This window comes from Heterocephalus glaber, unplaced genomic scaffold (assembly GCF_053883595.1).
Source record: "Heterocephalus glaber isolate CG9 unplaced genomic scaffold, H.glaber_assembly_v1.0 deba00001481, whole genome shotgun sequence".
In the NCBI taxonomy this organism is placed as follows: Eukaryota; Metazoa; Chordata; class Mammalia; order Rodentia; family Bathyergidae; genus Heterocephalus; species Heterocephalus glaber.
The window spans coordinates 55544460-55566105 of record NW_028258317.1 but is presented as its reverse complement, the minus strand read 5'-3'; the positions used below and the strand labels follow the sequence as shown (position 1 = coordinate 55566105).

The 21646-nt window shown below is 35.3% G+C and overlaps 1 protein-coding gene across 3 annotated transcripts in view; it reads right to left on the bottom strand.

Moving 5' to 3' along the window:
• Positions 1–21646, bottom strand: part of Tmc1 (transmembrane channel like 1) — a 455769-nt gene that overhangs the window by 110045 nt on the left and 324078 nt on the right. For 2 of the 3 annotated variants that reach the window (XM_087184105.1, XM_087184104.1), the window contains 2 exons: positions 3980–4027; positions 773–932 (listed from right to left, as the gene is read on the bottom strand). In XM_087184105.1, coding sequence (XP_087040231.1) covers positions 773–932; positions 3980–4016 — 197 coding nt within the window. In that variant the 5' untranslated portion in view covers positions 4017–4027. Of the gene's footprint in view, positions 1–772; positions 933–3933; positions 4028–21646 lie in introns of all 3 variants that reach the window. The other variant, XM_087184103.1, reaches the window with a different exon arrangement.

The window sequence follows — 21646 nt, the reverse complement described above, 5'->3', positions numbered from 1 at the left end:
AAGTAATCACTAAGTAAAATGTTGAGCTGAAAGATGCTGGGCTATATTAAAAATGAAATACTTCCAATCTGTAACAGAGACCAGTACTTTTTTTTTTTGAGACAGAGTCTCACAATGAGTTCAGTCTGGCCTTGAACTCACTATGTAGCCCAGGCTGGCCTTGAACTTGCAGATTTCCTCCTGCCTCAGCCTCCTGAGAGCTGGGATCACAAGCATGTGCCACCACACCTGGCTCCAGCACATGTTTTTTTAAAGACCAAAATGGTTAATATTTTAGGCTTTGAGTGCTATACAAATCTGTCCTGTGTTCTTCTTTCTTTTATGAATAAACCTTTAAAGAATGTTTAAGGTCTCTTGGACTATATTTAGCTGTAGCTATAGCCAACCTCTGTTCTGAAAGATAAAGTGATTTAGGCCACTCTTTCAGAGTTTTCTTCTTAGCTTAGATAACAGTGTATACAGTAAACAGGATAATTTTCAAATATTTAAATAAACTATAATGTTTTAATAATGTGTCAATTTAAATCTTTCATAAGGGAATTGCTTATAGTCCACCTTTAATTTACACCAAGGTTTAAATTCTCTTTTAGTTATTAAAATATATTGAGTTAAGTGCAGTAAATGGCAGGATCAATATAAGCCTATCTTTCTGAGATTAGTTTTAACTAAGGATTGTAAGGCCAACAGGCACCTAAAGGGCTTGAGTGGTCCTTCAGGGTCGGGCGGCGGAACATATAAAGCAAAATTCAGTTATGCATCAGGACTGACTTACGCTCCGCTTCTCAGCCGCCTCCTCCTCTCTCTTTCTCTGGCCTTTCTTGTTTCTTCATCCTCTGGCTCAGGTTCGGGGTCCTCCTCTCTGATAACATCTCTGGTCCGCTTCCGCTTTGGCCTCAGGCTCTCTCTTCTGGGTAACTTATCTTCTTCTTCACCTAAGCAGAGTTGGTGATCCAGTGAGCAACATCAGGAAGTGCTGTCTTCCTCTCTTCCACTACCACATTTATTCTTATTTTTTAACATCACACATCTGAGACCACAATCTCACAATCCCCGAAGTTCGATAAGTGACACCGTTACATACACATCACTGTTTACCATTTGAATAAATTATTTAGATATTCACTTGCTTCATGGTTCAACTACTCAAATACGTGACTATGAATGCATAAATTTTATTAATCCTCACAATTCCATCTTCATTTATTTGCACAACTAGATGGCTTGGAATTTATATCATACCAAATTGGGTCCAAGTTCAGAGGTTGCCAACCTAAAACATAATGGGTGTGTTAATGACTACTTCTATCTTAGAACAGAGAATGGGAATTGTCAGAAAGTGCTACAAACTAGAATAGTTTTAGAGAAATATATTCACCCCGGGAGATTTCTCCCAATTCAAATAATCTACATTACCGCTATTACTAATATTATAATACTATATTATCATTTAGTTATTTATAAGATAAGATATTTATAAGAAGCCCAGGCTGGCTTCAATCCCCTGGGCTCAACAGTCCTCTTGAATAGCTGCGTCTACAGGTGCACACCATCACATCTAGCTTATCTGCATTCTGCACTCCAAATATTTCTTTCCTCTTTTTTCTGAGATATTTCTTGTCTCTTCCTTTAAAAAAAAAATTAGTAGTATACACATTTACTTGATTCACTGGTAAATTCCACCAAACACTGAAAGAAAAATTAATGCCAATCTTTCTGAAACACTTCAGTGAAATTGAAGAGAAGGAAACACTTTCAAACTCATTGTGGTGTGTGATTAAAAAAATACTTAAAGGTTGATTTTTTTTTTAAGTTTTATTACAGTAAAAGATACTCCTGAGAGTGTCTTTAGTTGTGTATCAATTTCAAGACTAGGAAAGTCTGGGTATATGTTGCACATCCATAATCCCAGCACTCTGGGAGGCTGAGGCAGGAAGATCACAAGTTCAAGCCCAGCCTGGGGAACTTAGTGACTTAGTAAGACCCTGTCTAAAAATAAAAAATTAAAAATGGCTGAGGATAAAGCTCAGTACAAAGACCCTAGGTTCAACCCTCATACTGTAAAAAAATAGCAAAGCTAGAAACATCATAAAAATAAAAACAGATAACCGGGGTCTCATAAAACAAAAAGCTTCAGCACAGCAAAAGAAGCAATCAACAGAGTGAAAAAGCAAAGACTAACCTATTAAAGCTGTTGCATTGTTTTACCATGGAAGAAATATGTATCATTAAAATTATTATAATTCAGAAACAAAAGCGGGCCTTTAAAACTTGATCTAGTGTACAAATATTCAAATTCTAAACAGCATTTTGTGGTCATATACTAAATGCAAACTTATGTACAATGCTGCCTCTTGAAATGGATTCAATTCTCTATTCAAGTCATAGCACCAGGAACTATGTGACATTCTGGGCTGCTTTCATTTAGGCGGCACCTAAGTAATGAAAACAACTGGCATTGTAAGCCTTCGTTGGTTGCCGCACTGTGTTCTTGGCATTAAATTGATAGTATCTGTGTCTCTTTAAGTGAGCTCTACTTTAGATGCTGCTCTTTCTTTCATTTTTGGTAAAATCAAAGCTTTTGCTCACATAATGGTCTTTCTCATGCTCCCCGCCATGAATGATGTGAGTGCCTAGAAAGAGGTCACAATTCATACTCTTGAACTGCGCCTACACAAAGTAAAAACAACAGAGCAATTCAGATAAAATGCTCATGAATTTGGAACAAAAAGACATGTTTTTTCATTTTAATTGAACCATCTGGTCAGGTCAGTCAAAATAACCAGTCTGTGGTGCAACCACTGTGGAAATCAGTATGGAGATTCGTCAAAAAACTAGGACTAGAGGTTCCATTTGACCCAGCTATTCCCCTGCTGGGGATCTTCCCCCAAAATTAAAAGAATCCTACCACAGCAATATATGTGCACCTATGTTTATAGCAGCACACTTTGTAATAGCTAAAGCTTGGAAACAGCCCAAGTGCTCATCAATTGGAAACTGGATAAAGATTTTTTTTTTATAAAATGGAGTACTACTCAGCCATAAAGAACGAGAAACTAGAGACATTTATAACTAAATGGATGCATAATGAGGCCATACTCTTAAGTGAAATAAATAGGACACACGTGTAAGTACCAAATAGTTTCTCTAGTGTGAGAAACTGGAAGTGTAAATAAGGATTAAAATGAATAATTGATAATTTGAAATAGGAAGAAAAGGTCCAAAAGGGTAGGGGAAGTGGGAGAGGAAGGGGAAAGGAAAGAAGGGAAAGGAAAAATTATGAGACAAGGAAAAAATGGAAACAAAGTCTTTGTAAATAGGGAGGGATGGAGGGGGTTTAGGGAGGACAGGGAATGGGGAAAAAATAAGAACCAAGATACATCATGTACAGGTACAAGCACGCAAAGATAAATGTAAATGTATTGTATACCTAAAATGTACCGATAAAAGAATTTAAGCAAAAAACCCCCAAAAAACAAAAAACAAACAAAAAAATAAAATAGCCAGTCTGGGGCCGGGGATATACCTCAGTGGTTCCGCTGCCTGCCTTGCAGATGCAAGGTCCCAAGTTTGATCTCCGGTACCAAAAAAAAAAAAAAAAAAAAAAATAGCCAGTCTGTTCTATTATATAGACTCAGTTTTAAGGGAAAAATTTTAGAGCCAAAGACTTTCCCAGGGAAAATAGAGGAGAGAAATAAAAAACAAACTGTTGTGGACTATTGTCTACTTGATCATGTACAACCTATAAACTGGGAGAATTCATGAATTTGCCAATTGAACAGAACCTACAGCAAGGATTCTATTTGCTGAAGTTGATTTCTTTTGTAAGAACATCAAAAGGCGGGCATGTACAATCCTGTACCTATCTGTGGTTTATTCCTATGCGTTTATGTAGTTAAATCCCACAAGATGACAAGGAGAATCCCCGGCACTCACTGCTATCCACAGAAAACATGTCCTGGGTGGGCACATCCCTGCTTACTTGAGCTTTCCTCAGTATCATCTTCTTTTTCCTCCATTTGGATTTGCACTGTTGAAGAAAGAAAAAAATAGCAATTATTTAAATATCTATATAATTGCTAGTAACTTTTTACTTTTACTACTGTCATCATAGTGTTTTGGGGAAGCTAATAAAAACATTTTTCAATAAACTCATCAAAATGAACATTATTTATTAATGATATACAGCTACAGCATCTTCTACAAATGCCACGTAAAGATTATCTGTTTCATTGCCTTCAGAGATTTGTAGATTAGCTATAAGGCTATTAGCTTAATTCAAAATAACTTCAGTGGAAATAAACTCTGTATAGGGATACTGGGGTTTGTTGGCCATTTCATTTTATGAGAAATTAAATTGTTAATAAAATTATACCCACATGCCCAAACCAATCAGGTTATTATAACCAAATTAACTACTTAAAAATAGAGAATAACTGATTCCAACTAACTTTACCAAGTATCAGAGAATCTTTTTGAAGTGCTTAATGTCTGATTTTTCCTATTTTGACTATATCTAGAGATACTGTATTGATATACCCTAAATTTCCCAGTATGTGATTCCCCTATAGTTCCATATAAGACAACACTTCTGTTTATTCTTTACTCCATATTCATATAACATTTTGTTTTTAGTTTTGCTTCATTTTCATAAAAGAATATAAAGATTTAATTTTTTTTTTAAATTAATGGTACAGGGGCCAGGGATTTAGCTCAGTGGCACTGCACCTTCCTTGAAAGTGCAAGGTCCTCAGTTCGATCCCTGGTACCGGAAAAAAAAAATTAATGGTACAGTCATGTGGAAAAAAATATTAATTGGCAGGGTTTTTTCCCTAATGTCAGCTTAGGGTTTATTGATAATAGGCTTAGTAAATGAACTACAGACAGTGTTCTATAACTTGCCTTGGCAAAAATTAAGTATGGTATTCCTTATAAAACAAAATCTAGCAACTTATTATAATATGTAATTTTATATCTTTATTTAAGATAAAATGACCCCAAATCCAATAATCAAAGAATACAAACAACATTGCTGTGAGTGGATAAAACAATCTTTGGTTCTGTTTCTAGTTTCACACTATCAAAGGTTTTACTTAGAACTTGTCAGGTATATTGAAAAGGCAACATAAACCAAGCACATAAATTCCATTCACAAAGCAGATTATTGTAAAGGCACTTTTTTCTTCAAATGGTATCTGCATAAAAATTTTTAGGATATGTAAAACTGTTATCACTTCACATCAGCCTTGGAATGTGAGAATAAATGTTCTTTTGTTCAGAATGTATTTATGCCTTCTGTTGCTAGATGTAACTGGATCTGCACAAGACAAAGATGTTTATGTCACTACTGAGAGTTTCCAGTGATGAAGGCAAACACTTCTAAGAAGACATTCTGTTCTCTTTTATAGGTCATGGTCTCATATTTGCAATTAATGCTACCACCAAGCTTCTTCAGTCAAAAAAGAATTCCCTAGGAAGGCATTTTAATGATATAAGATTAGCATTGGAGCAGGGTCCTATCTTATACAGAAACAGCTTAGGACAAATAGCAAATGCTGACCCACCACCCATTTTGCCTATCCAAAGCAAAAACAAAAAAATTAATGTGCATTATATCATGTTGACTGGCAGTGACCACTGGATCATTCACTGCAACGTGATGAATTGGTTAATTAAATAACATTTAAAGCTACTAAATGGGTGAAAATGTAATTTAAGAAAGATCATATATTAAACAAAAACAACAAAATACCATGTTCCACGCCAAGGAGATGAGAAACTACTTAGTTTTCTTTAAAAGAAGGTGACAAAAAAGCAGGACTGGAGTCATGGATCAACTCCTCGGGGCCACAAAGGACTATTACAAATAATTGTCAAATGAGACCTAGAAAACTCATAACGGAAGACACCCTGTGTTGTCACATTAGAGCACTGAAAAAAGAGCTGAGCTCTCTTAAGTGAGACAATGCAGAGGGTTGAAGAAATAGCCCATTCCCTCCTCTGACGCTGGCTTCCCAGCAGTGATGTTGGTCTGAGTGTGATCCTGACACATTCTCATTAGGGGCTCCTCTGCCTGACAGCACTGCTTGCTCATTTTTTATAGTGATTCAGATAATAACTGCTTTGTTCTTAATTCAGACCCTCAGCTAAGGCACCATTAGCACCAAAAACTAAACAGCTGCACCAAAACCAAAAGATTTAAGACTCCATCAAAATCCTCAGACCAAAATTGATTTTAGTGGGACAGTATTTTGCCTGAAAAATAACTAGTAACATTAGTTTGTATTTCTTTCAACTGATAATAATGCTCAAGAACCAAGCTAGGAACCCTCTCCACAAAAGTCTGTGCAAAGAAAAAACTGAACATACTTAAATGAGAGCTGCAGACTTTCTCAGTCTTTAGGATGGACCCATGCCATTCCTCTCTTACCAATCCCTCGTAGCTTATTCCCAATCATATTACCCCCTCATGCTTTGGCTGCTTCCCAAAGCCGATTGATCTTGTACTTTAAAAATAACCCTTCTCTCCTGGGAGTGATGGGAGGACAGTGAAAAAAGTGGAGAGGAGAGAGAAGTCTGTCAAAATGTTGGCAGGAGCAAGCAAAACTGCGTTGAAGTATGCATATTTAAGAAAAGAATATGCAGTATGAGCAGATGAATTCCTAGGCAACCCAGTTCCTCAATTCATGCAAATAGACCCAGTAATTAAAAGCCATAAAAGGAAACAACAGCAAAATGTCATGTTAAAGAAGCACTGGAGTAGTTCAGAAAAGCACATGTTATTCTGAGCTTGATCACAGAGTGACCAAGTAGACAGAAAAGCTGAATGATAGTTCCTGCTCCTCTGACCCACATTTGACTCTTTAAGCAATGTTTGTAGTACCAGATGACTTTGGAAACTGAAGTGCATTTGTTCAATTAGCGCTTAGCATATACCCACATAAGCGTACAGATCAAATGCTATGGGTAGGAGTTTGAAGACTGTTCAAAAAAGTAGCCCTGCCTTTAAAGAATATTTGGTGCAAAAGAATGCTTCCCCCTCCTTTTAAAAAATTTTATGAAAAAAAAATGGGGGAAAGTATTTGAATTGCTCTGTACTACCTATTTATCTCTCTTCTATTTTGCTTCTATAACAATGACATTTAAGATTAGGTGTATATATTTAATGTTTACTGTTTTGTTTCTATAACAATGGCATTTAAGATTAGGTATGTATATTTAATCCAGTTTATTAGGGCTATAGCAGCAAATATTACATGTTTATTAGTCTTTTGTGTTTTTGTTCTTAGTTTGTTTATATGAAGAAATATCAACATCAGCTCCTTTCATATAAATGAGGAAACTTTTGCCTGTGACTAAATTTTTTTGAGAGGAATGTTAACCTATAGCCTAACTGGCATATTGTCAGATCTTAGCTAATGAATCTGTGTCATCAGTATGGGGTATGATGTGAGAAAAAAAGAGTAATTTGAAAAATTCCAAGAATTTTGGCCTGGACAACCAGAAGGAAAGAATTTTTTAAAAAAAATAAAAGAAAGACCATTGGAAGAATAGTTTACATGGACGGTTTTGAAAATCGGGAGTTTAATATGACATACCAGAACTCAGATGCCTATTAGATATCCATCCATGACATCAAGTAGGCAGTTGAGTACTTGAGGCTGGCTGGAAATATACCTGTGGAATTATTAATCTATGGATGACATTTAAAGCCATGAGACCAAGTAAGGTCACTGAGATAATGAGTATGAACAAAACAAACAAACAAACAAACAAATGAGATTCCAAAGTTGAAAGGACAGGGAGAAGAACCCACCAATGAGGCTAAGAATGGATATCAGTAAACAGAAGGAAAATAAGACATTATAAAAGGCAAGTGACGCTCATAAGAGATGTGTCAGAGGCTGCTAAGTGAACTACAATGAGTACTGAAAATTCACTATGGAATTTGCCACTGTGGAGGTCAATGACGATCTTGGCAGGTACAGATTTAGTGAAGTGTAATGGGTGAAAGCCTGAATCTGCATAGCTCTAAAAGATCCTGTGCAGACTTAAAGGAGAGTGCTAATTTTACTAGTTAGAACATTCTTTTATACAGATGAGAAAGGCCAAAAAGAATGAGAAACAGGAGATGAAGGTTATGAAATGTACTCCCTATCATAGTATATAAAAACACAAATAAGATTATTAATATTTTTTCACTTTGTTGCTTTTTTATTTATTTCTGTGGTTCTTTAAGACTTTATTAAGAAATGTAATAATTTATTAATATACCCTTTGCATATAGTTGTTCTTATTGTTTGCTGATTCAAATATATGGGACTAGAGTATGGGGAACGAAGAAAAAGAGAGGAAAAGAAAAGCTGGGAGTTGTAAGGAGAGGAAGGGAAGAATATAAAGAAAGGGAATTAAAAGAGCAAAACTAAAAAGAACTAAGATGTGATTTGTACATGTAACAACTCCTCATAATGAATGTAATCATTGTGTACTGCAAACATATACTAATAAAAATAAAAAGCAAAAATGGAGTGAGAATTACATTAAATGATAAAAGAAGAGGATGGATATAAAGCTAAATATCAAATATTTTAATAAACTTTTATGCCATAAGACATTTTAAAACTTCTCAGAGGTAAGAAATGTAAAATGAAATCATTACACTTAAATATCATCAAAAAATAAATAAATAAAAAATAAAAAATAAATTAAAAAAAAAGACAAAGAAACTTAAATATCATCAAAGTAGCTGGGAAAAAGTTTTAGTATGACCGACCTGATATTCCCTTTGCATGTGCACACACATTTAAAATATCCTAATAAAAACTTGTATAAAAATTACAAAAGATAATATTTTCAAATAGTATGTCTTAAAGATACTAAATAGATATTTTAATTTTCTGTGGTTTTAAAATTAAAATTTACAAATTTAAAATTTATTTAAGGCTCAACCACCCAAAGAGGAAAGGGGTGGGCACAACAATAGTTTATAACAGTAGTCATTCCCCAGTGTTTTTCCTTCTAGATTATACTCAGTTTTTGAGGCCCCCAAGGAGCAGACAATAAATAGTTGCTGATGGCTGCTTTATTAAAAACACAACATAAAATATTGTAGTTGCCAAATGGAGGAGGATGAGGTCTGTGGAGACACATTTTACTATGAGGTTCTAAGGGAATGGCTAACTCTTAGAACAGAAAGAAGAAAAAGGAAATCCACTAAAAATAAAAATCTCCTATCTTCTTAAAATAGATAAAATTTTATATATATACATAAGGAGAGGAAGGGGGTGCACATTATATTTTTTGTACTTTTTCCTTTTGCTTTTAATGTACAAGAAATTATACTTAAACCCAAGCTGAGCAGAGTGAGTAGCTGGTTTGCTTCCAACTTCTCCCACCCCTGAGAAGAGCAAGTATGAAACACTGAAGCACAGTTCTTCAAACAGCAAGTAACGTGCCACAGTATTTGTAAGAAACTGTAATTAGGTAATTCACAATACCATCCACCCAGCTACATAAAAAAACAAAAATGGCTCTTACTGTGTAATTTGTACAGTTGACATTTAAAAAAAAACTATACATAGCCAACAAATAAATAGTTACTTACAAAAGCATTTGGAGTTCTCTGTGGTTACAAAGAAGTAAGTGATGAGTATTGCCTTGTTTTTTGCATTTAGATTATTTGGGGAGAGAGGACATTCCTTATTTTAACCACCTGTCATAATATATATTCAGAGTGTGTGTTCTCCCATTGCAATTACTACTATAAAGGGCAACCACTGTAAATAAGTGTAGTGAAAAGAAAATACATTTCCTTGTGAGTTCTTGTGGCTAAAAACTTTTATAGTAATAGGCTACTAAAATAACAACCAAATGAAAATACAAACGTGTGCTATAAACTCTTAGCAGCAGCAATGCTTTAGAACATTATTTAGAACAAAAAGGAATCTTTTTGCTCTCCATAGCATTTCTGCAGTATTCTAAGTGATGAAGAAGAATGGTTGTCAGGATTCATAGACAAATAAATAAAATGAAACATACAAAAACACTGAAGAATTGTGAGACAAGTGAAAGCAGATGATTGTCCCTGGAGGATAAAGAAGCATGGAAAGGGTGGCTGAACTCTGTCCACATCTTTCCCTCCCTTTGTAGGACTGCTTTTGTTCACATCAGAGATGGTAATTAATGCTCATTAGCATATATTAGCAAATGTTAATCAGTGTCTTCTAGAGAACAAAAGGCAGTGGGGGCTGGGTGGATTTAGGATGAGGCCTCAGCTTTGAGGGAAGGGCTGCTGCTGGGGAAGGCAGGCCAAGAAAAAGAGAAGGTAAAGAACCCGGATTTGTAGTTTGCTGGAATTTGGGGGAATCTGTCTTTCTGACAAATAGTGAAAGCAGCAAGAAAGAGAAAACTATTTAGCTCATTTTTTTTCTTAAAGAAAAAAAATGAAGTCGTTAACTAGAATGAATCATTCTCTTTCCTGCCCTTTGGTTGTTTGGGGGAAAATCATACTTTGTAGGTTTTGCTACCTAACTAGGGATATTAGTTAACATAATCATCACTTAATGAAAAAGAATTCTAAATACTAGGTGTCCTCAAATTTTTAAGAATTCTGGTCATCTGTCCACCCATCCCAATTTTCTTTTCCCACAGACTCAACAATATTAAGACTAAGCCTCTAAGTAATTTGTAAATGGTCTGTGATTTACATGCGAAATGAGACACAACATATCTTGGCAAACTTCATTCAAGAAATACAGGCAAAAGATGACAGAGAGAAAGAGAGAGGGGGAGAGAAAGAGAGAGAGAGATCAGGTCCATTAAAAGTTTTAGGGCTTTTTTGCTGCATTTCTTTAAATATTTCTATAAATAGGCATAATATTAATCAATACAAATAAACATTTTCACTACCTAATTTTTTCTTTGGATTGATCCCAATATTTTCAAGCTCCAGGCCATTGTTATTGTTTAAAACAAGAATATTTCATAAAGGCGTCATTCACTCATAGATGTAGCTTTTGGAAGGTGATTGAATCATAAGGGCAATCATAAGCTGACTTGCTGCTAGGAAACAGGGTCTGGTTGGAAGAGGTGGGTCACTGGGGACTTGACAATATATCTCCCTCCCTGCTCCTTTTTTTCTCTCTGCTTCTTAGCTGCCATGATGTGAGAAGCTCTCCTCTGCTCAGGCTCTTCCACCATGCCATTTATGTGTTTAAGCCTGCTGAACATGGACTGAAACTTCTACAGTATGACCAAAATAAACTTCTTCTTCTTTAACCACTTAACAATTCACTCTAAGGTCACTCAGGGCAGCACATTTGTTTATATACTATACCAAGTGTTGCTCAGATAGTATCTTTTCAACCAGTTGATTCTTGTATTAATAAATTTGATAAAATTGTTGCTTTTATAGTTCCTGTTGTGTTATAAAAATTAATAAAAATATGCAATTTTTTGTCATCCTATATTTAAATATTTGTGCTGGTAAGTGGTTAAGTTGCAGGCATTAGGTATTTTGTTCCAATGATGAGATGAGGAAAGTGACTGAGAGATTTGGTACCAGGAGTGGGATTGTTGCTATGACTTCCTGACCATGTGGTTTAGAAGCCTTTGGAACAGGCTTGTGTGAGGAGCATGGAAAGTTTTGAAGATGCTAGCTATAGAAGCCCTAGAATAGTAGAAGCCAAGTTTGATGCAATATTCTTGGCATAGCTCAGAAAACCAGAATGCTGATAGAAATGCAAACTGTAAAGAGTAGGCAGTAGGTTTCAGTTTAGAACAGTATTCCATTGGTAGTTGGGCCAATGTCTATATGGTTTATGCCATGACAGATAATTTGTCTACATCCTGAAACTTTGCAGGAAACTGAAATTAAGGGCAGAGAACAAATTAACTTGGAGGAGGAAATTTCAAAGCAGCCCAACATTCAGGCTGTGGTATGGGTACTGCTGGTAGCTTTTAGAGAGGTTTACATTGAAAATCAGGAGGAAAAAGCCCATTTTAATAGTTTTCCGTTTTCCCAAAATGGAAGGAAGTGCAAAGTTGGTAACTTAAACAATGAGGTTGCTGAAAAGATTAAAAAGAAGCCAACTACTTTGCATAAGGACAATAGGAAGGATGCCTTGAGGGATTTCCTGGGAATCAGCAAGATGCCACCCTTTGCAGGCTCAAAGTTGCAAAAGTGATAGATTGCTTTAAGAAAGAACCTCTGGGCACACTGCTCAAAAGAGGCTATCTAGGGAATTGATTCCCTGGGATTTGTTTCATAGTGCTCAGCCACTCAGGCACTCAGAGGCCACTACAGCCTTGATTTAAGGGGGCCCAGCTATGGTTTGAGCTGGCAATAGACCTTGGCATCATCTACATGATGCTGATTTTTGGGGCTTGCAGAATACAAGAGTTGTGGGGTCAGGGAGGCTTCCATCAAAATTTTAGAAGGCCATCCAGGCAGTATGCTCCTGAGAGGGCAGTGTATGAAGCTGTGAGAGTAAAGCCAGTAGTGCAGTAGAGGAGCTGGAGAAACCAAGAACATGGAATGTCTGAAGAAGCTCCAGGCATTGAATGAAGCCACCCCCGTGAGAGAGGCCATTAGAGTTGCAACCAGCAATGCTGTAGGGTCAGAGTCACCCAAACTCTTTGGAGTTCACGTTTTATTGGCACAATTTGTCCCCATTGCTGAACTATGAGATTTAATGTATTCCCTACTGGGTTTTGGTCTTGCTTTGGTCCCATTCCTTTCTATCCCCCTAATCCCCCCTTTTGGAATGGGAATACAGACCACATTGTATGATGGCAGTGTTGTAACTGTCTCTTTTACAGGGCCTAACAGCAGAGTTTTCCATGAGTCTCAGAGGACACTTTGGACTTGGACTTGACCTATTAAGGCTTTAATAACATAAGAGATGGACTAATGCATTTTGCATAAAGAAAAATGTGCATAAGCCTTTTAAGGGATTGGAATGTTATGGTTTAGATCTTAGACTTTCCCCTGAAATGTGCTCATAGGCAGGGCTTCTGGAAGGTGACTGAATTACGGGGATGCTACAGCTGATTTGCCATTAGGAGGTAGGGCCTAGCTAGAGGTGGGTTCTTAGGTGCATGACCTAGTCCTTCTCTCTTTCTGCTTCCTGACCACCATGATGTGAGCAGCTTTCCTCAACCTAAGCCCATCCACTATACCACCAACCATGCAAGGACTGAGACTTCTGAAACAGTGTTCCAAGATAAACCTCTCCTCTGTTTTAAATTGCAGGTACTGGGTGTTTTGATCCAGTGATGATGAAGGTATCTAAGACAGCCATGAAGAACAGAGTTTATTTCCATTACTGGCCTAGTACTTAGAGATATGAATAAGAAAGAAGGATTCTTTTTCATCTGAGTTTCTGAGATAAGAATATTGAATTTATACCACAGAACCCCCTCCCCAAAATACTAGTTCAGTCCTTTCCGGTTGTTGGCGACTCTGACAGAAAAAGCCTATATTTGAGTCGGGCTTGTGTGAATTTCGGCCTTGATACAATATTGTGCCATGTTATATTTTGCTTAATTTACTTAAACTCCCTATGTCTTAGTGAAAGAAAGCAATAATAACCATCACACAAGTCTGCTACAAAACTACATATAATAACAAATGCATGTAATAAACATAGTACAGTGCCTAGTACAAAGTAAAATTTGTAATAATCTACAATCACTGTTCAAATGTTTTAACACATTCCTAGACAAAAATATTTGGCACCTTTCATCTAAAATTCTACCAAGATTCATCTATTCAGAGTTTTATCTTGACATCATTTACTCTACCAGCAGGAAATTGGTCTGAGTTGATACTAATATTTAGTCTGAGATGATATTAAGAACCATTTCAGCAAGAGGTAAAGACTAGGAATAAAATACTCACCTAAAGTCTCTCTTGGTAATCTTAGCTTCTCTGATACCCATGCCTGTTTATGATGTAAACTAATGTTAAAAGTAGAGGCAGCCAGCTTCGAACTTCTTGTGCTCCCTAAGGCAATGAGCAGCTTCACCATCCAATTTTTTTCTTGTTAACAATTGGAGGAGCAATTATAGCACAGGCATATGTTGATCAATAGACAAGGAGTTATTGGTCTCTCAGTACCATAAAATTTCTAAAGTTAGTTCCATACAAAGAAAGAAACAATAGTCCAGGGTGCCTGAAATGAGAGATTTGTGTGATCTCCCTCAACGGGCTTTAGAATGCCTTTTCCTGTCAGTACTTTGGCAGTCAGAGAATGAATTATCATGACTATGCGGCAAAAGAAAACAGTGGTGGGGGTGGGAAGCACTTAGTAAGAGCCTGACAGTCTGCCAAATCCTAAATCAAGACCTTGCGCTTGTCAATATATTCTTATGCTGATTAGAAGTGATTTTTTTTAAGTTGATGATAATTTTATCTTGATCAAATGCCACAAGGTTGAGACTCGGATTGTGATTATCTCATCCTGAAGGGAAGGACAGTGGCCTAATATTCAAACTTGGTCTCTTAACGACTTGGTAGAAAAAAGTTATACAACTTGTGTTAATGAAGAGAGACCCCTCCAAAGGAGCAAATACCTGCAGGTGCTCATTACTTTTAAATTACTCATTATGCCTTCCTTTCCTGTGCATGGAAGAGAGTTATGTTGACTATTGAGTTTAGTTATTTGCTAATTCCAACCAGTCTCTCCTAGTTCAACATACTACTCTTTTTCAGATGATTGGGGGTAGGTTTAGAGTCCTGATGGTAGCCACAGAACTAGTTCACGACTCATATCCACCTAGCATAAAGTTAACTCTAAAGCAATCTTACCCACATAGGCATCAAAACTGTTCAGTCCCACAGTAAGATTTCCTGTTGCATGAGTCATGAAATCTTACTGTGAATGCATGTGTGCTTAGATTTTTGTGTGTGCATAGATTTATGTGTATGAGGGGAAGGGCGCAGATAGAGAGAGGAAATTCTAAAAAGATTAGTGAAAGATTTAAGAATCCTAGATCTCCTTTCACAACCTCTGTATTTCTCTAAAGCATCTATTAACAGAAGGTTAGTTCTAAAAATCAAAATTTTGTGTCATTTGTCTGTGCTTAGTAAAGCTGTTTGCTCACCCTGAAGCAAAACTGTCATCAACAGCCTGAAGACTGGTTATGGGGTTAACTTATTTTTTATTCATTAGCTCAGCTTTGCAGTATTGACAGTATATTATAATGGATTTCATGGACAAAGGCCATCAATTTTCATATTTATTCTATAGTGTTGAATCTGTCTCCAAACCTCTTCACCTGTCTCCCAAATCCTGGTGGATTTCTAGCAGAACAAAACCAAGCTAATGCTTCTCAAATTTTAATGTTTGTTACTATTAACTGGAAACCTTTTGAAAACAGAATCCTGGGCCTCCTCCACTGAAATTCTGATTCAGTAGATCTGGGCTGGGCTCAATAATTAGCTTTTGAAAAAGCTTCCAGGAGATGCTAAGGATGCTAATGCTTCTTTGGGAACCATTGCTTGAGGCAACTCAGGACAAGGTAAAGTTAATGAGAACTTGACACTTTCTTTTAGGAAACGACCCTCATGACCTAGACATTAGCTTTCTTTATCCATCATTATGTTAATCTCAAATTGTCTCCATTACTGTAATTTTATAATTATCCTGGAGGGCAAGTATATGTCTTCCAAATTCTTCTTTTTCAAAGATTGTTCAACTCTTGTGAGTTCTTTGCATATTCATATAAATATAAGGATTAGCTTATCAATTTATCCACGTATTTTAAAAAGACTTCTGGAATATTGATTGCAATTGTGTTAAATCTACTATACATCAACTTTGGGAGAATTTATATATTACTAATAATGAATCTTCTGATTCACAAATCAGGTAAATTTCATGTATTTCTACTCTCATTGATTTCATATAGCAATGTTTTATAGTTTTCAATGTTAAAGTCTTGCATCACTTTTTTTCAGATTTGTGCCTAAGTACTTTGTAATTCTTGTTTCTTATATTGTAAATGGTACTTTAAAACTTTTAATTTTTGATTGTTTATTGCTTGTCTCTGGTTTTATTTTTTTGGAATGGTTTTGTCTATGGTAGTAAAGTAATGCTGGCCTCAAAGACAGTTGGTAAATATTCCTTCCTCCTCAATTTCCTACAAAAGTTAGTACAGAATTAGAATCACTTCTTCCTTTAAATGTTTGGTAGAATTCTTTAGGGAAGCAATTAGAGCTTGAAACGGTCTTACGGAAGAGTGTCTAATTACAAATTCAAATTTTTAAATAAAATACAAAGCTATTGAGGTTGTCAGTTTCTTCCTGAGTGAATTTAGGTAGGTTGTCCTAATCGCTTCTCGGCCTTTTGGCTGAGATCAAGTGGTAGGTTGGCCTACAAATAAGCTCTTTAAGTAATTTAAGTTGTCAAATTTATTGGCATGATTTGTTTATAAAATTATGTTGTAACATTATTAAAAGGGTTTTAATATCTATAGAATTTTTAATTTCATCTCTTTAATTTCTGTTTTGTTAAATGAATATTTATTTGTTAAATGAAATCTTGTAAATGAATATTTCATTAAAATTGTCATTTTTTCTTTACAAGTTCTAGATTATTCTAGTCCATATTTTATCAATATTATTGATCTCAAAGAACAAAGTTTGCTGCTGTTAATTTTCTCAATTATTTTTCTGTTTTCTAGTTCCTTGAATTCAACTCGGGTCTTTCACTACTTTCTTCTGTTTATCTTAGGCTTCATTTGCTCTGCATTTTTTAGTTTCTTAGGAAAGCAATTGTAATATGGGAGTTGATTTCAGAGGTTTCTGTGCTTCCAACATAGGTTTAGAATGCTATACATTTTCTTTTAGATACTGCCCTCACTATATCTGAAATTTTTGGTGGTGTTTTTATTTATTTTAATTAAATTCAAAACATTTTCCAATTTCTTTTTTGATTTCTTATTTGACCTAATGGTCACTTAGAAGTGATATTTAGTTTCCAAGTACTTTTTCCAGATATTTTTGCTATTGATTTCAAATTTAATTCTATTAGCTAGAGAATATACTTTGTATAATTGAACTCTTTCAAATTTATAAAAATTGTTCTTAGTATACAATGTGGTTTATATTGCTAAATGTCCTGTGTGCATTGAAGAGAATATTTATTTTACTTTAATTGGGTGGAGTGTTATGTTATATAAATAACAACTAGTTGAAAATTGATAGTGCAGTGGAAGCCTCCTATATGTTTGTTATTTTTTCAGTTGCTTGTTCTATCAATAATTGCAGAAAAGGTACTGAACACTGTAAGGCCAGTTTTGTCTATTTTTACTTGCAGTTATAGAAGTTTTGGTTTCTCTATTTTGAAGTTCTAATACTAGATTAATGTTTAAATTTGCTACTTGATCTAGATAATAGATAATAAATAATTTGCCCCTATTTTTTTGTGAAATGGCATTCTTTGCTCTGGTAACATTTTTTGTGCTTGAATCTTATTAATTTAATGTTATATAATATGGCCACTCCCTCCAGCTTTTTTTGTTTAATATAAATTTTCTATCCTTTTGTCTTTAACCTATTTATATCTTTATACTGTAAGTAGGGTTCTTAGAAGCAACACATAGTTGGAACTTACTTTTTTAAATCAAATTTGACAATCTCTAATTTAGGAATGTTTAGGTCATTTACATTTAATATGAATAGCTACCTGATTAGGTCTTAGTCTAACCTTTCAGTACTTAATATGTATTTGGCTCATCTCTTCATTTTCTCCTTCCTGGTTTTTCAGACTTGGTTGGATAAATTATCTTGTCAAATGATTCTATTCTTTGACTTTCTGTGGCTTTTTATCTGAAATTCTTTGTGGTGCTACATTAACTGGCTGCTTTAGAGTAATGGGTTTTATGACATACTACCCCAAAGTATGGTGCCTTGGCACACTAAATATTTTCAACTGTAAGAATCTGAGAAAACTATAGAAGCAAGAACATAACTCTCACCTTCCACTTAGAGATCATAAAACTTAGGAGGAAAAAAAAATAAAAACAAAACTTAGGAGGAAATTTTTGACCTTCTTCTAAAGCACTTCATAATTCATATGAGAGGCTCCCTCTCTATTCCAGAAAGGAATATATTCATCTCCAAAGATAAAGGGCCTAGAGATGAATCTGACAAAAATAAGCATTACTAGGTTTCCCCTCCTGTATTACCACTCGGTCACACCCCCTTCTTTCTATCATATTTTTCTATACCTAATCTCTCTTCATCAAACCTTCTATAGAAATATGCAAGTTTGTTTGTTGGGTTACTTTCCTTATGAAGGCTCCCTTCTCACCTCAAACTTATTAATTAAATGTGTGTATTTTTCTCTTATTGGTCATCTTTTATTATGGAGTCCTAAGCCATGAACCTATGATGAGTAGGGAGAAGATATATTTCCACCTTAACAAGGGTGAAGTGGCCTTTAGTCTCAGTATACCCTTAAGGGATGTACAATGTAAAACCTCATACCAGTGTGTTTACATTTTTTTCCATTGAAGCCTTTGTGCTACTAGTCAAGCATGTTTTCAAGTCACTGTTTTCTTGTACAAATGTATAATTTACTATTAATCCTATACAGCACATGTTTTATATCAGATATTGTAGTTTTTGTTTATAGAAGTTTGGCTTTATCTTTTTACTTTCTTCTATGTCTCCAATATATCTTACCTCTAGCCTCTTAAACATGTGTAATGTGGTTATAATAGCTCTTTGTTCATAAATTATGTCTTCCTTATTTATGGGGCAACTATGTTTATTTTTATCTTAGTTTCCAGTATGTTTATATTTCTTTATATTCATGGTAATATTTAATTCATACTTATAACATTTCTTTGTAATATTGATTGATCAACACACTGAATGTTACCATATTGGGTGCTAGATATGTTATGTTCCTATGAATATTCTTTGGTATTTTATTTCTCGTATGCATTTATATTACTTGGAAATTGTTTGACCCTTTAGGGTCTCGATGCTTTAGAGTTACTGCTGAGTCAAAACTCTTCTAAGTATTCTAGAGGATGCCGATGGATTATAAGGTTTTATATTATTTCTAGTTGGAAGAAGAACTACTCCCAGATCTGTGTGAACTCTAGTGATTGATCCCTCTATTCCATGTGAGTGGTTCTTTCCCCAGCCACATAAACTGATGATCATTTCTCAGTTGAAGGGTCAGCAGGAATGTTCTGCAAAGCTGTAGCAATTGCTCTTTGTTCACATTTCTCTTCTCTGAAACTCTTCCCTGTAAATTTTAGCTAATTTAATCTCCCCAGACTTAGATCTCTTTCCTTAACTCAGAGAGATCTCCAGTCTCTGCCTCCTTTCTTTTCTGCAGCTTGGTCTCAAACCATCTTTTGACAGTAAGCTAAGGCAATCAATCACAGGGCTTGCTTCACTCGCTTTCCATCTTTCAGAGGTCAGTCTCCTTTGTTGCCTTAGATAAAATATCTTGTAAACTGCTGTTTCATATATTTTGTCTGATGGTTTGTTTCGCATAAAAGAGTAAATTCAAACAGTATCTTGACTACACTGAGAAATCTACTCATGCGAAACGTTCTAAAGGTCTTTAAATTGGGTTTTGGAGGGGTTTTTGGTTTTTTGCTTGTTTGTTTGTTTTGTTTTTGTTTTCCAGACACATGGCAGAAAACATGACTCTAGAGCCTGGCCACCTCCAGTTGTCCAGAATTATCAATTATCAATTTTAAGGGAAGGAATACGTCAATTAACTATTCATTTATTAAATAGACATAATTTTTATAGAACTTTAGAGAGAAACAATGGGAGAGAGTTTTAGTAATTAACCAGCTTCCTTTTGGTTGCCAAATTACCCTGTTGGATTATTTTATCCTTAGATTATTTTATCCTTAGATCCCTGTCATGATCTTCATCTTACAGAGAAGAAAACAGAAATAAATATATATAGCAATGCCACCACACCCAGCTAAATCTGTATAATTGACACATTGATTCACTCAGTTATTAAGAATACACTTAGTATTTATGGAAATAAAGCACTGAGAGCCTTGTTCTCATAATCATACAGACATGAATTCAAAAGCTAGGGCTGTACCTCAAAAGATGTGACCACAGATAACATTTTAACCCCTCAGCTTTAGCTTCCTTTTCAACAAATCTTGGAAACTATAATTTCATAAGAGTTTTGTGATAAATTAAATCTAAGAGTACCTATTTTATAGAAGACCCTCAAATCTACATTAATCTAATGAAACTTGGGAAGCTATAAAATAAATATTTTCATTTCTTTCCAGAATATCATAGACTAGAGAGAAAAAAATATGTTCACAAATAATCAGTTGTTATGTGGCGGAATACACTTATGCACCATCATATGTAATGCCAAGGATGGGAGGTGAGAGAAAGAAGGCATCCCATGCTGCTAAAAATAGCCAGAGAGGGCTGCATGAAAGTAGACTTAACTTGAGTCTCTAGATGCAAGGAGCTGAGAGGTTGTCATTCCCACTCTAACAACAAAAATCAGAACACACCAAAAATCAACAACTTTTTAAAGTTTGTCAGTAGAATTGATAGAAAGGAAGGATAGTCCCATTTGGGTAAGAGAAAATAGGGATTTATGACAATGCATGCTTTTGCCTTCCCATCTTACTGGTAAGCAATTTAAAAGTTGCAAAGATTTTTAAATGTCCAGAGTCCACAGAAAAAAACCCTAGTGATATAAGTTTACTTTCACTTATGGGCAGATTAAATGGATACGTTCACTTAAATATGGCAGATTATGTTTATGTGTTTGTCACTACTATATTCTCAAGTCCAACTGTTAGGCAGAAAATTAGACACTAGCAGGCCTGGAGATAGGAGGCTTGGGACTACATGAAAAAAAAAAGATGATGTGATTTTTTTTCTCCTTTTTTCTTTATTTTCTTTTTCATTTTCTTTCATCAGATACTCATAAAATCTAAACAATCTCACAGTTTCAGACTTTAGCCCAAGATTATGTAACCTCCTTTGAGCATGCTGATGTAGTCCACGGCCATACCAAGCCTGATCATGGGGGAGAGTTTGGGAAAAAACTTCAAAATCTCAAATTAATGAAAACATTCTACCTAGTGAGCATGCAGGAAACTTCTTCCTTCAGAAGTTGGTCAAAACAGCCCATTTTTCTTATAAAAATCACCTCAAAAAAGGAGATGATATTCCTTGAAAGACCCATCTAATGTGCATGAAAATAGAAACTTAATTCAGTGCGACTGCCATCTTGGCCTTTCCCATCCTGATACTTTAACATGTATTCTATCATTTGAAAAATCTATCATTTTTCAATAGACTGCCTATACTCTATACAACTGTCTATGTGTCTTGTCTGAAATTTTTTGTTGAAGACACAAATAACCAAGGACAGTTGCCTGTTCCTCCCGATATTAGGACTCAGCTTCCCAGTGACACAACTACACATGATAGTGAAGGATTTTAAAAGGCATAAATCCACAAGGCAAAACAATAAAGGAACATCAGCAGATGAGAGATTTCTACTTTTTAAAATTGAGAAAATAAACCAGTCTCTGGTTTATTCAGGCCAAGAAATGTAGTGAGTGAGGTGGCAACTAGAGGGAAGGAAGCTTAATTACAGTGCAGAATCTAGGGGTCAGG